This window comes from Rhipicephalus microplus, chromosome 5, assembly GCF_043290135.1.
Source record: "Rhipicephalus microplus isolate Deutch F79 chromosome 5, USDA_Rmic, whole genome shotgun sequence".
Lineage (NCBI taxonomy): Eukaryota > Metazoa > Arthropoda > Arachnida > Ixodida > Ixodidae > Rhipicephalus > Rhipicephalus microplus.
This window is the reverse complement of record NC_134704.1, coordinates 28,390,439-28,403,238: the sequence shown is the minus strand read 5'-3', so window position 1 is coordinate 28,403,238 and position 12,800 is coordinate 28,390,439. Positions and strand designations below refer to the sequence as shown.

The 12,800-nt window shown below is 44.6% G+C and overlaps 1 protein-coding gene across 2 annotated transcripts in view; it reads right to left on the bottom strand.

Moving 5' to 3' along the window:
- Window positions 1-3,286: 3,286 nt before the first annotated feature.
- Window positions 3,287-12,800, bottom strand: part of LOC142817699 (suppressor of lurcher protein 1-like) — a 237,114-nt gene continuing 227,600 nt past the window's right edge. For both annotated transcript variants that reach the window (XM_075895057.1, XM_075895056.1), the window contains 3 exons: window positions 9,813-10,012; window positions 6,223-6,270; window positions 3,287-3,754 (listed from right to left, as the gene is read on the bottom strand). In XM_075895057.1, coding sequence (XP_075751172.1) covers window positions 3,684-3,754; window positions 6,223-6,270; window positions 9,813-10,012 — 319 coding nt within the window. In that variant the 3' untranslated portion in view covers window positions 3,287-3,683. The remainder of the gene's footprint in view (window positions 3,755-6,222; window positions 6,271-9,812; window positions 10,013-12,800) is intronic.

Sequence of the window (12,800 nt, the reverse complement as noted above, 5' to 3'; positions counted from 1 at the left end):
CCTTGGAGACCAAGTCGATGCACCCACGATCAATACTCCAACGCCGCAAGGTGTTAATTCTTTTTATTGTTAATCGATGGAATCAGACAAAATGAAAACAACATTGCACTCGTAACAACTTCTTGTGCTTACATTTGTATTGATCATGCTGTTACCGTGCGCATCAACTTTCTTGAAGAGCAGCGTAAACAAAATCGGAACGCGCACCGGATTTAGACAGTGCAACCCGATAAATAAGACAACTCGAGCAACATGACACACGGGTATCGCTTCCGCTTGCTTGTGCGTGCGATACAAGAGAGTAGTATATACAGAGACGTTTCAAAGACCGGATGCCACGTGAAAGTCGAGCGGCTGGTGCACGCCATCGTGCTCATCTACACGGACACATAGCAGCAGTAAAATGACACAGTTAAGGCTCATTCACAGCTGCCACCACCACGGGTCGCACTGTCATTTCCGACTAGTGACTAAATAAACACTCAAGGCGACCGGTGCTGACACCTACGTGTGAATTTTAGACCTATTGCATGTTTGTAAACAGCGGTAAGCGCCGTCAACATACTGAAGAGCTTGTAGTGACGTCCCAGCGCGCGAGCTCCGCCAAGGCTGAAGCTCGCCGCCGTCCTCTGTGATCATGGGACGAGTCGCACAGCGGCTGCGAAGCTGCCTTCGAGCACAGCGCGTCGCGGAGTCTCTCGCGCGTCGAATAGCTCGGAGGCACACAACGTCGGGGAGCTCCCTTGCTCCCGCAATCCCAGGCGCATTTGGGAGCCTCCCCGGGAGCTTGTTCACTCGGGAGTCTCCCGAACGCGCCGATCTCGGAGGCAGCTGCTGTGACAGTTGTCACGTGATCACAGAGCACGGTGGCGAGCTTCTACGGACGTCATTTAGCTGGGCGGAGCTATGCGGGCCGCGACGTCGCTATAAGCGCCTCATTATGTCGACGGCGCCTACCAGTGGTTGCAGCAACAAGCTAGCAAGCAAAGCTGAGAGCGGTCGCCACAAAAGAAAGCGTTAAATAATAGCAATGAGCTTACTGCACAGCATTCGAACCCGTGATGATCAAGACCTTTTCGGCGTGGTCGTTTCACTACAGCAACCAAGTAAGGACACTGGCCGAGCGTGACGTGAGGCAGTTTTGTTGCCGAATATCCAAGCGCATACTAAAAAATGCAGGCGTTGTGCCTTGAAGTGTCGCCAAAAACAACAAAAACTTTACTATGTTGTTTTCAGTGCAGAAGTCATGGTCCCACTACTTGTGCACCGCGTAGCGGGTACACTGCAAGTCAATTTCTAATACCCGGCATTTGTTTTTTTTTATATCACCGCTACCCAAGTGCGGTAGTCACAGAGGGTAGTGAAGTCGTGATTTAGAGCATGTCAGTGTAACGAAATTGTGATTACTTACTGCTGCAAATTGAACAACTTATAACAGTAAACTTGATGTACGCTCACACTTTTTTCAAAACTGCACGCCCGATAGATTCTATTCGAGAAAACGCTGCCATGCTCACATGCGCGTGATCTTAGTTCTCCGAACTACAAGGAGCGTAGCGTAAGAGTGGAATCGTAGGAAAAAAGTAAACGAAAGCTCGCATATAGAGTATACGGTGATCAGTTTCTTGTTGTAGCTTTTGGACTTTAACGGGACCTCACGCCAACAGCCACGGTGAAATAGCGCCTAGAGTGCTTACATAAGTGCTATCGCAATCGCATGTTTAGACACGAGATTAGCAGCAAAGAGAGCGCAAACTTCTTTTAGAACAAGAACACTAAACGATCAATGTAAGTTTATATGAAATTCCTGTGCTTCGAGCATTGACTCATCCTCGCGTTGCCATTCACCAGTGTTAGTCAATATCGCACAACGACCAGCTATTGGGTCTTGTCTCGGGTGCAATCTCAGTCCATTTTTTTTTCCTCACTGGGAAACCAGCACCAATTTTCTTTGCCGCCTTGGCCTGCTCACAGATGGAGATAGTTCTCATACGAAAAGAAAGTATTTCAACTACTACCGCGTGCGCAACACATTCATATGAACACATTGTTTTAGTGTCAAGCACGTGAACGACTTTATGAGATTCTGTAGCCAGACACGAACTGGGAGCAGACTGAAATCTTCATCAACAGCAGCTAAACGTACTCGAAAACATGCCACCCAACGCTCGATTTTCATTGTGGACTGGACAAGGGCAAGCTCGTTCATATTCATATAAGACAACCTCGTTCATATTTTGAAGAACGACCTCTTATCACGTCGTGCTTAATCATCATCTCCACTATCAGCGTCATTATCCTCAGCCTGACCCGATGCAGGGCAGTGTCCACTGCCTCGTTTCTCAAATCCACCTTTTTCACTTTTCTGTGCTGCTATCTGCTGCCATTGTCGGGAGGCAAAGCTTAGCGGGTGATCCGGAACAAGCGATACGAGTAGAACAACAGCCTCAGAGACCTAAAGATGTCCGGAGACGCTACCGCGACGTTTCAAAATTTTCCCACTAGGGGACGGCGTGTGCGTAGTGAAACCATAAAAAAAGCTGTTCAATCCGGCCCTGTGCATCGTGCGGCCACTTTACTCACGCAAGCTTTTAAATCCCACCTACCCACCGAACTTTCGGCATTCTTCTGGCGCGCTTTCCTCCATTTACAATCCAGTTCTTTAACAAACAGCGGTTATCCCAGCTTCTCGCAACAACCCCGTCCAAGCCCATTTCTTCTTCATTTCGAGTGTCGGGGAGATTCTAAGTAACAAAATGAAACAACAAAAGCGAAAAGGAAAACAACAACGCAAGCTGGAACGGGATGTCGGGTGAGTGACATGTCGCGGAAAGGGGTCACTGTCCTCGTTTCGGGAACAGTGAAATACGTCGCGGTGGCCGCGCCTATATAACGCTGCTGTCATTTCGCTCTTCGAGATAGAGATAGAGAGATAGTACACAGGATGACGCACCATCATTCGTATTGTTCAGTTTTGTTTCTCACGACTTTCCCATGTTTCCACCATTGAGTCCTCTCCGGCCACCATGAAGACGTGCTGCGAACGTCTTCATCGAGGTTCTTCACTGACAGTTCTTCGTTTTTTCGTGAGGAAGGAGCGCGGTCGAATCATCTGCCACCCACGCACATACGAGCACGGTACACACGCGCACATAAACGGAGCGGTCACATAACAGCGAAAAAAAAAAAAAAACGACGTCGAGCTTCAAGAGGCCCTTCGTGCCGGCCGCACACGAATAATAAGTGGAGAAGCATTGACAGGAGGAAAAGAAGAACTTGAAGTTCACGTTGCAGGCGAGGTGAGGGAGACGTCGAGAGGGTAGAGTGAAATCGGTGTGAAGTTCATGACCAACAGTCTGTGCGCATTGAATTGTAGCGTCGTTTTCCACAGCGGGTACGTCGAACACACACACATATACTCACACACACGCACACAGCACAATCTTCGTCCTCTTCTGCGTACGAAGACAGTCGAGCTCTGAGCACCAACAAAGGTGCAGTGAGGCGCGAGTTGTGAAGTATGTCGATGCCTTTGTGCTTTGTTTTTTTTGTTGCTTCGTTTACACTTTTTCGGTGACCGTGAGAACACATCGAGAACGTAGAGAGATGGGGGTATGACTTGAACTCGGTGAGTGAGCGGCTTTTTGAGTAAAGCGGAAAGAGAGAGGCCCGCCTGGATCGCCTCAGTGATCGGCTACCAGAAGCCACAGCAGAACCAGAGACAGCAGGGCGGTTGCGGGCGAAGATCTGTGCACTGAAAAGAGAGAGAACATGGAGAAATTCGTAACGTGGATTATAATTATATATGCAGGCACATATAAAGGGTTTAAGAGAAATACAGTGACGTGATGAAGCATTTGAATCAACAAACTGATTGATGCAATAAATTTTCTTGTGTGTGACTCGCGCACGCGAAAATCAACCTGCAAAAAAAAAAATGAAAAGAAACGAAGTAGGCCGCATGTTGTCGTGCAGCCGCCTTATTTGCACTGTCGTTCGGCAGTGCTTTGAAGTCTCAATGAGCACCAAAAATTAACATGTACTAAAGCTCCGTATTTGTGGTAAATTGTATGATGCTTGTACACAATACGGTGAAACATTGTTATTGTTTTTAAGGTCCATTCTTGTGTAGCTGCTACAACAGACTACCGACATGAACAGGTGATCTATCGGTCACGTTAGCATACTAATAAACAGGCAATTTAGGTGCGTGTGTGCACTAAATAAAAAAAAATCTGACTACAACTCTGCCAAGCAAATGATATTGAAGAAGTGCAATGCGACTGCTGCCTTCAAAATAACACTTCATTTTTATATTTTACGAAAACTTCAGCAAAGCGTGGGCATTGAATAAATGCGAAATTTCAATTCTCCCTATCACGAGCCAGAAGAAGTAGAACAAACAAAACGGACTGTCGAAATCAACCAGTACTCCCTTAAAAGGAGTGTTTCCAATAGACACCCATTCAATCTAGTTTGCAAAAGGGTCGATATGATGAAGAAAGCGCCCTTTCCAAAGGAGAGTTGTGTGTACGGTGGGGATACTGCGTTGAGAGCGGTAACCAGCGATGAGAGCGGTAACCTTGTCAAGGAGGGTTTGCATTATAAACACAAACAGCGTCAGGGGTTCCTGCTACATTCCGCTCATTATACTTAAGGTCTGCGCCTCTTAATACGATAAAAATTACTGCATCTTTGCTTCTATTTGATAATCTGGTTTGTAAACAGTGCATAATCTGGTCAGGCTCAGCCACTTACTGCAATAAAGAAAACGCAAAAAAAAACGCAACAAAGAGAGCTGGAAGACGAACATCGACCGACAAAGATAAAGGGCCTGATTGCATTACGCTATTTGCGATGTGCACCTCACTGTTCATCTGGATACCCAATTATTGGTAATTAGACAGCGCTTTTCCTCAAATCTTATTGCTTTTATGATTGAAACATTGGTGAAATGTGTGAAACAATTTTTTTAACGTTTACGTTTCCTCTGACGTTATTTTTTGATAAAAAATGTATACACATGAGTTGCCGCACGCTGGCTGTGGGTAAAGTGACCCCAAGCCTGAAAAATGACACCAACAAACGTTAAATTTGTTCAGAAAGCACTGCTAAGGGAGAATTTAATTCACGTTTTATTTTTCTACGTAGGTGCTGATTTGCAGCGTGGGCGCCATTTCGAGCTCAGCCAGCGTGATGCATGCAACTCTTGCTGGCCACGACTGGACATTCTCTTCGTTTTGACAGTGACTTTTCTCAAATGATAGCCACTGTAACTCCTTATTCACATATCATAATTGGCGTCTACTATATTGAAAGAGAAATATATAAGAGTCTCAACACCACAGCAAATAGACTTCACCAGTCCTTGCGCAAGGAAATTTTTCGACGGGCCGTTACTGCAAGCTAAGCCATCAAATGCAACATGTTTTTATTGATTGTGAAAGCCGATGTACAGTAAGAATAAGTGGGAAAAAACGTAAAAATATAAAAAAGTTTTTTAATCGTCATCAGAAGTTTCTCTTGCATGCTGTTTTCATGAAGTTAGCCCGATTATATCTTTTTATTGAGAAGTGCTATTAGTAAAAGCTTTGAAAGTTTTATAAATAGGCATGTTGAAAAAAATGCGGAATTTTCACCACTCTGCCATAGGTGCTTTGTGAAATGAAAACCTGCAAACTAGGCAAAAAAAAAAAACGTTTTTAGATCAAATTTGAGAATTTTTAAAACAAATGCACACTACGTTGGCAAACGAAATGTAATTGAACGTAAGTGCCAGTAAGCCTATATGTAGTCAAATGAATTTGAGACTCGCAGCTTTAAAAACATTTGTGTAATTCATCGCCAAATTCGAAAGCAGCAGAACAGGTAAGCATGGCACTCCAACTCTCCATCATTATCGATTCACTGTGCCTCCAAACAATTTACAGCGAAACCAGTTGCGGATCTCTTCTTTTCACCGATTCGGCAACAATGTATAAAGTTTTTGAAAAAAAATTAGGAGGTTGACCAGCCATGCTTTGCTCGATCTTGCGTGGAATCACCCTTGACCTGATGTTCAGGATAAGCATAAAAACAAAACAGCCGTCAAGCAGTAGTGTAATGTCAAATTAGAATAGTTTCCAGCTCTGTGATTAACTCTCCGACTGCGTTGCAAAATAAGGTGCAAGTACTCGAACATGGAATAACCCGACCAATGAGCAGATGTTCTCTGTTACTTACCATTTTGCTTGTTCTGCACAGCGGAGACTTGTCGGACTGTGAAAGGATCTGTAACGCCGAAAAAGAATGACCACGATCAGGGCAGCGAAAACAGCACTGCATCGCGGGCCGTACAAAGAGCTCGTACATGAAATTCGTAATCTTATTCACACATCACACACAAAAGGGCCCCACGTGACGTTTCAGTGGCTTCTAAGTCACTGTGGCATCATAGGAAACGAGCGCGCCGATGATGCCGCTCTGGCTGCTCTGGACGGAACACATGAGGATGCCGTACCACTACATACATGAGGATGGCGTAACACACCAAAAGTGTCACCAGGACGGAGAAAACACGTGAAGTCAACCCTCGTCTACTACACTTGTGGGATGCACGAAGAAGCTTGATCAAGTGTTGGAAACGGTAAAAACGCAACCGAAAGCTGAAAATTAAAATAAAAAACATAACACAAGAGGCGGAAGAATACGCTAATCAACTTGCAACAACACACTGGGAAGGCTTCTGTGGTACATTAAAGGGAACACTAGGAAGAGCGAAAGCGTGGAGCATCCTTAGGTCAATGATTGACCCACTCAAAGCACGACGCGAAAGCCAGAAAAACTTGAAGAGATTGTTACACTCGTACCAGGCACTGAAGACCAACTTCTCCATGCAGTCTATACCAAATGCTTCGGTGACAAAGTCTCGACACCTCTGTACCAAGTTGACTACCATGGCCACCCACACCCAAGAATGGATGAGCTCTTCACGGAAGCAGAAGTGCGAGAAGCAATCGCCTGTACAAAGCGGAACACAGTGGCAGGGGCGGATCAAATACCAAATGCCATGATCAGAAACATGAACGATGAATCTATCACAGCCCTCACGAGCTTCATAAATGATCATTGTGTTCAAGAAATGATACCACATCAATGGAAACACGCTGTTACTATCATGATCCCAAAACCAGGGAAGAAATTGGCTTTGGAAAATTTTCGCCCCATATCTCTCACATCATGTCTAGGAAATGTGTTCGAAAGAATAGTAAACATTCGACTACAACGTCATCTTGAAGAAAATAACCTCATGCCTGACACCATGTTTGGCTTCAGGCTGCATCTTTCAACACAGGATATTCTCCTGCTTTTAAAAGAGGAAGTTTTAACCAACGTCACCAAACCAGGAGAACACATTGTCATGGCCATTGACATAAAAGGAGCCTTTGACAACGTAAGCCACAAAGGGATACTTGACGGCTTAGCCGAGACCAACTGTGGTATTAGGACGTATCAGCACGTTCGAAGCTTCCTGAACGAAAGAACAGCTGTCATCAAAGTAGAATATGATAAATGCAACATCATCCATCCTCCGATCAAAGGCAAACCACAAGGATCAGTCTTTTCACCTACACTCTTCAACATAGCCATGATTGGACTGGCTAAAAAGCTCCTAGAAATTCCCGACACTCAAAATTCTCCATATGCGGATGATATAACAATAAAGCTAACAAAGGGCAACTTGGGCGAAATGGAGGAAAAACTCCAATTGACAGTCATTATAATAGAAGCATATACAAACGAAAGGGGATTACAGTGACCACCGGAGTAGTCGGAAGTGATTCGCCTCACAAAAGACAAGAAACAAAGAGAAGATCCCGGACTCACACTCGGGATCCAGCTTCAGGGGACAGTTATTCCAGAGTGGTCAACACATAGAGTGCTGGGAATGTGACTACAATCGAACAGGTGTCTTAATCGGATGATAATCGGATTAATCAGATGACAGCCCACGTTGCCCATATTAGGAGAGAGATGGGGGAGCATGACAACCCCAGACTCGTGAAAATCCTGGTAATCAGCAGAGTGATGTACTCGCTCCCTTACCATGCCCTGAATAGGGAGGAACAAGATAAGGCTGATCAGATTATAAGGATGGCATATAAGACAGCATTGAGGTTGCCGTGCAACACTTCTAATGGAAAGCTTCTATCCCTCGGCCTCTACAACACCATTGATGATATGGCTGATGCTCAACCCATAGCGCAGAGGACTCGATTGGCGCAAACAGCAGGCAGAGCTCTTCTTCGTAGAGTCAACCTTGAAAGGTGTATGCACACACACTAAAAAACCAAGGCACTACCATGCCAGATCAGAGATTTGTATGGGGTATCACCAACACCACACAACATGGATCCGACACAACACACAAGCCGGAGAAAAGCTCGAGCGGCATACATCGACAAAACAACAAGGTTCTCGAATATTTCGAGATTCACGGATGCTTCGCCATACTGGACCAATGCAAAAAAATATGGTAGTGGTTGTGGTAAACAGAAGCGGTAAGGTCATAGCCTGTGCTTCGGTTTCTCAAGCAACTGTCATACAAGCAGATAAGACTGCCATTGCCTTAGCTATAAGGGAAGGCATGGAGCGCAACACTGCGCTGACTGTCATCATAGATTCTAGGCTGCATAGAAATTATCAGAAAGCGAAAATAGGCGCCAAGGAAAACCGGATACTGACATAAAGTAGCAGACAGCTAAACATACTCTATACCCAGACAATCACTTGCGCCCCAGGACACGAGGCTGTTACGGAGAACCTCTATGCAGATGAGGCGGCTCGAGGTTTCACTAATTACCGAGCTGCCGATGGCAACACCGTGGAGGACCCGACACCCATCGATCCCAGTTACAAAGCGATCCTGCAATACTACAGAGGGAGACATTACCCAGCACCACACAAGAACGTTTCGGCCATGAATTCTGCGACGTTACGCCAACTCCAAACCAAGACATACATAAACATCCACAGATTGCATACGTAATACCCAACAGCATACAAAGACATATGCCTGTGGCGTTGAAGCACGCCGACGCTCTACCACAGCACGTGGGAATGTACGGCACACACCGAACAACAAGAAGAGGACAACAGCAGGGAGATGTATGTGGCAATGCTGTCCAGCCCAGACCTTGAGGACCAGCGGAGCCTGGTCAGGAAAGCTGAAAGGATGGCGAGAGCCAGCGGTGTCTTGTAATAGGGGCCCGACCACGTGGCGCTGCCCTGTTTTAGTGGCAACAAAGTCTTTTTCACTAATAAAGTTTTGTTCTTCTTTTTCTTCTACAGGAAAAATGGTGGTTTTCACGCAGTCTCTTTGCATTAACAGCGCAGCTCGTAGAAGGATATATAAACCGTCTAATGATGGCTGCCGAGATAGGGCGTGCTCTAGTGATCGAGACCAGGCCCTCATAATCAAAAGCTCACAGCTGCTGCTCGAGTGACACACGCCTTCACATACCTTCGTGCTCTTTCTAGACGGGTGGGTCATTTACTCTTTGTTAGAGCAGCCATCGTGGGCAGGTCTTGCACGCTGCGTGATATCACGTGAGCTCTCCGTGCGGCAGAGATAGATCGGCTCGTCTTATCTCTGTTTCAGCCACGTTTATCGCTCCCCCTCTCGCACTTTCACCCACGAGTTCAACATGAAATGCACATGGGAATGCTATCAATTGGGAATTTATACGGAACATGACGGCGACGTCAAAAGACCCGTTAGGAGTGCCCATAAAATTGCTATACCAATAAAAAGAAAAATAAGAGATACGCACCGGGGTTGTTTCTGAACTGGTAGAATGCCTCGAATCCGGTGCCGTCGAACTTGTCGTTGGACTTGAACGAGACGCGGAAAAAGTCGGCGTCGGATTCGATTTTTGTCGGTCGCAGGTTGCCGCAGTGGCGCGGGATCTTGCGGTCCACCGTGCGGAAGTTGGAGAACTCCACGTAGTCGCTCGCCGTGTCCGAGAGGCACCTGCGATGACGCATTCATCATCTCTGCTCTTCTAAAGAAGGCGCCGAAGTTGTGCTCTGAATGGGAGGCGCTCGCATTACGGCCAACATAAGATCCACCCCAGTTGAAAAACCCAAGTGTGTCTGGTGTGCTCTGGTGTGATCTGGTGTATACACCAGAACACGCTGGTGTGTCTTGGTGAATGCACTAGCGTGGTGTGCTGTATTCTGGTGTGAACACCGACCAACTCTGGTGTGTCTTGGTGGAATGTGTTCTGGTATGAAAGTTGAATCAGTGTGGCGTGTCCTGGTAATAATGCCGAACCACTGTCATGTGTCCTGGTGGGAACGCCGACTCAGGCTGGCGTGTTTTGGTGGGAAGACCACACTGATGTGGTGTGTTCTGGTTGGATGAGTTCTGGTGGACTCAAGAAATATATTTTGTGTTTGGGGCTAGGACTAAGAATTTTCTTCAACCAAATGTATTCTATTTTACACTTCTTAATATTTTTCTCAACCAACTCACTTGTACTAAAACTCACCAAAATATTACTCAGCCGGTCGCTCTCAGACATGTGTACCTCAATTTGTCTACTAAGAAGCCATGTTCGAGCTCAAGCAATGCAGCATCACTTTGGAGCATGAGTGTGCTACGTACGTCAACAGAAAAGGCTAAGAAGAAAGACAAGAGTACTGTATCTTGAAGCTTTGTGTCTGCGAACCCCACGAGAAAGACTGCTAAACAAAAGCAGCTAACTGTTTTAGAGTCTAGCTGTGAAGAAATCTTTATGAATGCATCAAATCAATACTCCAATTTTAACAAAAATAATGTCTTAATACATTTATTTATGTGTAATTGAACTTATTCGTATTAAATTGTATTTGATATCTTATTTACCCTACCCAGTTGAAAACCCCATCAGAGTCTGATGTATTCTGGTGTAACCTAAATACTACGCCAAAACACGCTGTTGTGTCCTGATGTGCACATTAGCCTGCTGTGCTGTTTCTGGTGGGAAGACCACAATGGTGTGGTGTGTTCTGGTTGAATGTATTTTTGGTGGACGTATTTTTGGTGGAAGAAATATATCTTGTGTTTGGGGCTTGGACAAATAATTTTCTGCAACCAAGTGCATTCGAACTCCCACTACTTAATATTTTCCTCAACCAGAGTCACTTGTACAGAAACTCACCAAAATATTACTCAGGCGGTCGCTCTCAAACCTCAATTGGTTTACTAAAAGCCTTCTTCGAGCTCAAGTAATGCAGCATCACTTTGGAGCATGTGTGTGCTACGTACGTCAACAAAAAAAGATAAGAAAAAAAAGAATACTGCATCTTGAAGCTTTGTGTTGGCGAACCCTACAAGGTCGAAAGACTGCTAAACGAGAATAGCTAACCCTTTCAGAGTCTAGCTGTGAATAAATCACTCTGAATGCGTCAAATCAATACTCCTGCTTTAATAAAAATAATGCCTTTATACATTAGTTTATTTGTGATTGAACTTTCTCCTGATTAAATTGTAATAACGATTTATTTACATTAAAGTCACCCTCACCCTGTTTTGCATAAATTGAATCAAGATTCAGACTTGACATGTAGTGCAAGTCGGTTTTTAGTTATGACCACTTCAAGCAAATAAAAATTATAATTTATTCACAGCTCGTGGAAAGCAGCACGTCGAACGACTCTAGTGCTTTCAGCGGAGTGATCATATATACGCAACAATACACATCAAGATCAAGGTAAATGAAGGCGAATTATTTACCCGGGAGGTTCAATTAATGCAAAGCTCCACGCATCTTGCCTTTTATTAGCCCCTAGTCAATAATAAGCACGAAAAATAGAAAAAATTTAAGGCAGTTGTATGCCTGTGATATATGAGATAACAGCAGAGCTAGAGAAAAAAACACCACCACTATACGAAGGGAGATTTAGTTCTTTCTTCGTATTTCGTTTATAATAATGTTGATCTCTCTTTCTTCCTCAATTTTTATTTCTTTAGCTCTTCCTACATCTCTCTAATTTTTTTATACTGCCGTCTCGTTTCTTTTCCTTCCTGCTCACCTTCACTTCAAATTTCCTCAGTTTCCTTTCTTACCATTTTTGTGTATTATGCTAAGCAATGCTATTACTGTACAATAGTATACTAAATGCTGGCACATACCCGCTTTTCGTAGCGCTTACCTGTTGTTTCATGCGCAAACTCCTGAAAATGTGCCAAAAACAGTGATAAAATACGCAGAAAACACAATGGCCCTCAGCTAACTGCTTATTACGTAAATAAGCATGATACACATATTAAGACCACATGCGGGGCAAGAGCTGTGTATTAAACATTTTTTTTTAGTTTACGCTGATGTGTTTTGTACGTCTTTCGTCGCTCTCTTCAGCCTTTTTCTGTACACAGTTTGCGTGACAAACGTTGACCTTGTCTAACCAACTAGCCATTTATCAAGTTTTCATGAAGCAGCCCTGTCATAAATACAAGTGGTTTACGCAATTGCGTACATAGCGTTTCAAAGCGGTAACGCCCGCTATTAGAACCATTAATGTAGGATCTATCAGTATAAGCTCGGGAAATAGTAATTTGTTGTATTCAATTTTTCTAGCTGTGTTTCCTGAGAAAGACAGGCTTGTGTGAACGCCTCTGACATGCGGTAGAGTTCTACACGCTGCAGTGAAATTACTGTCAGTCTGTCCCCCACCCTTTTTTTCTTTTCCCTCTCTTCCCTCTTTCTCGTCTTTATTGTCCCCTTCTCTAATCCCCCAGTGTAGGGTAGCCAACCGGATGTCTTTCTGGTTAACCT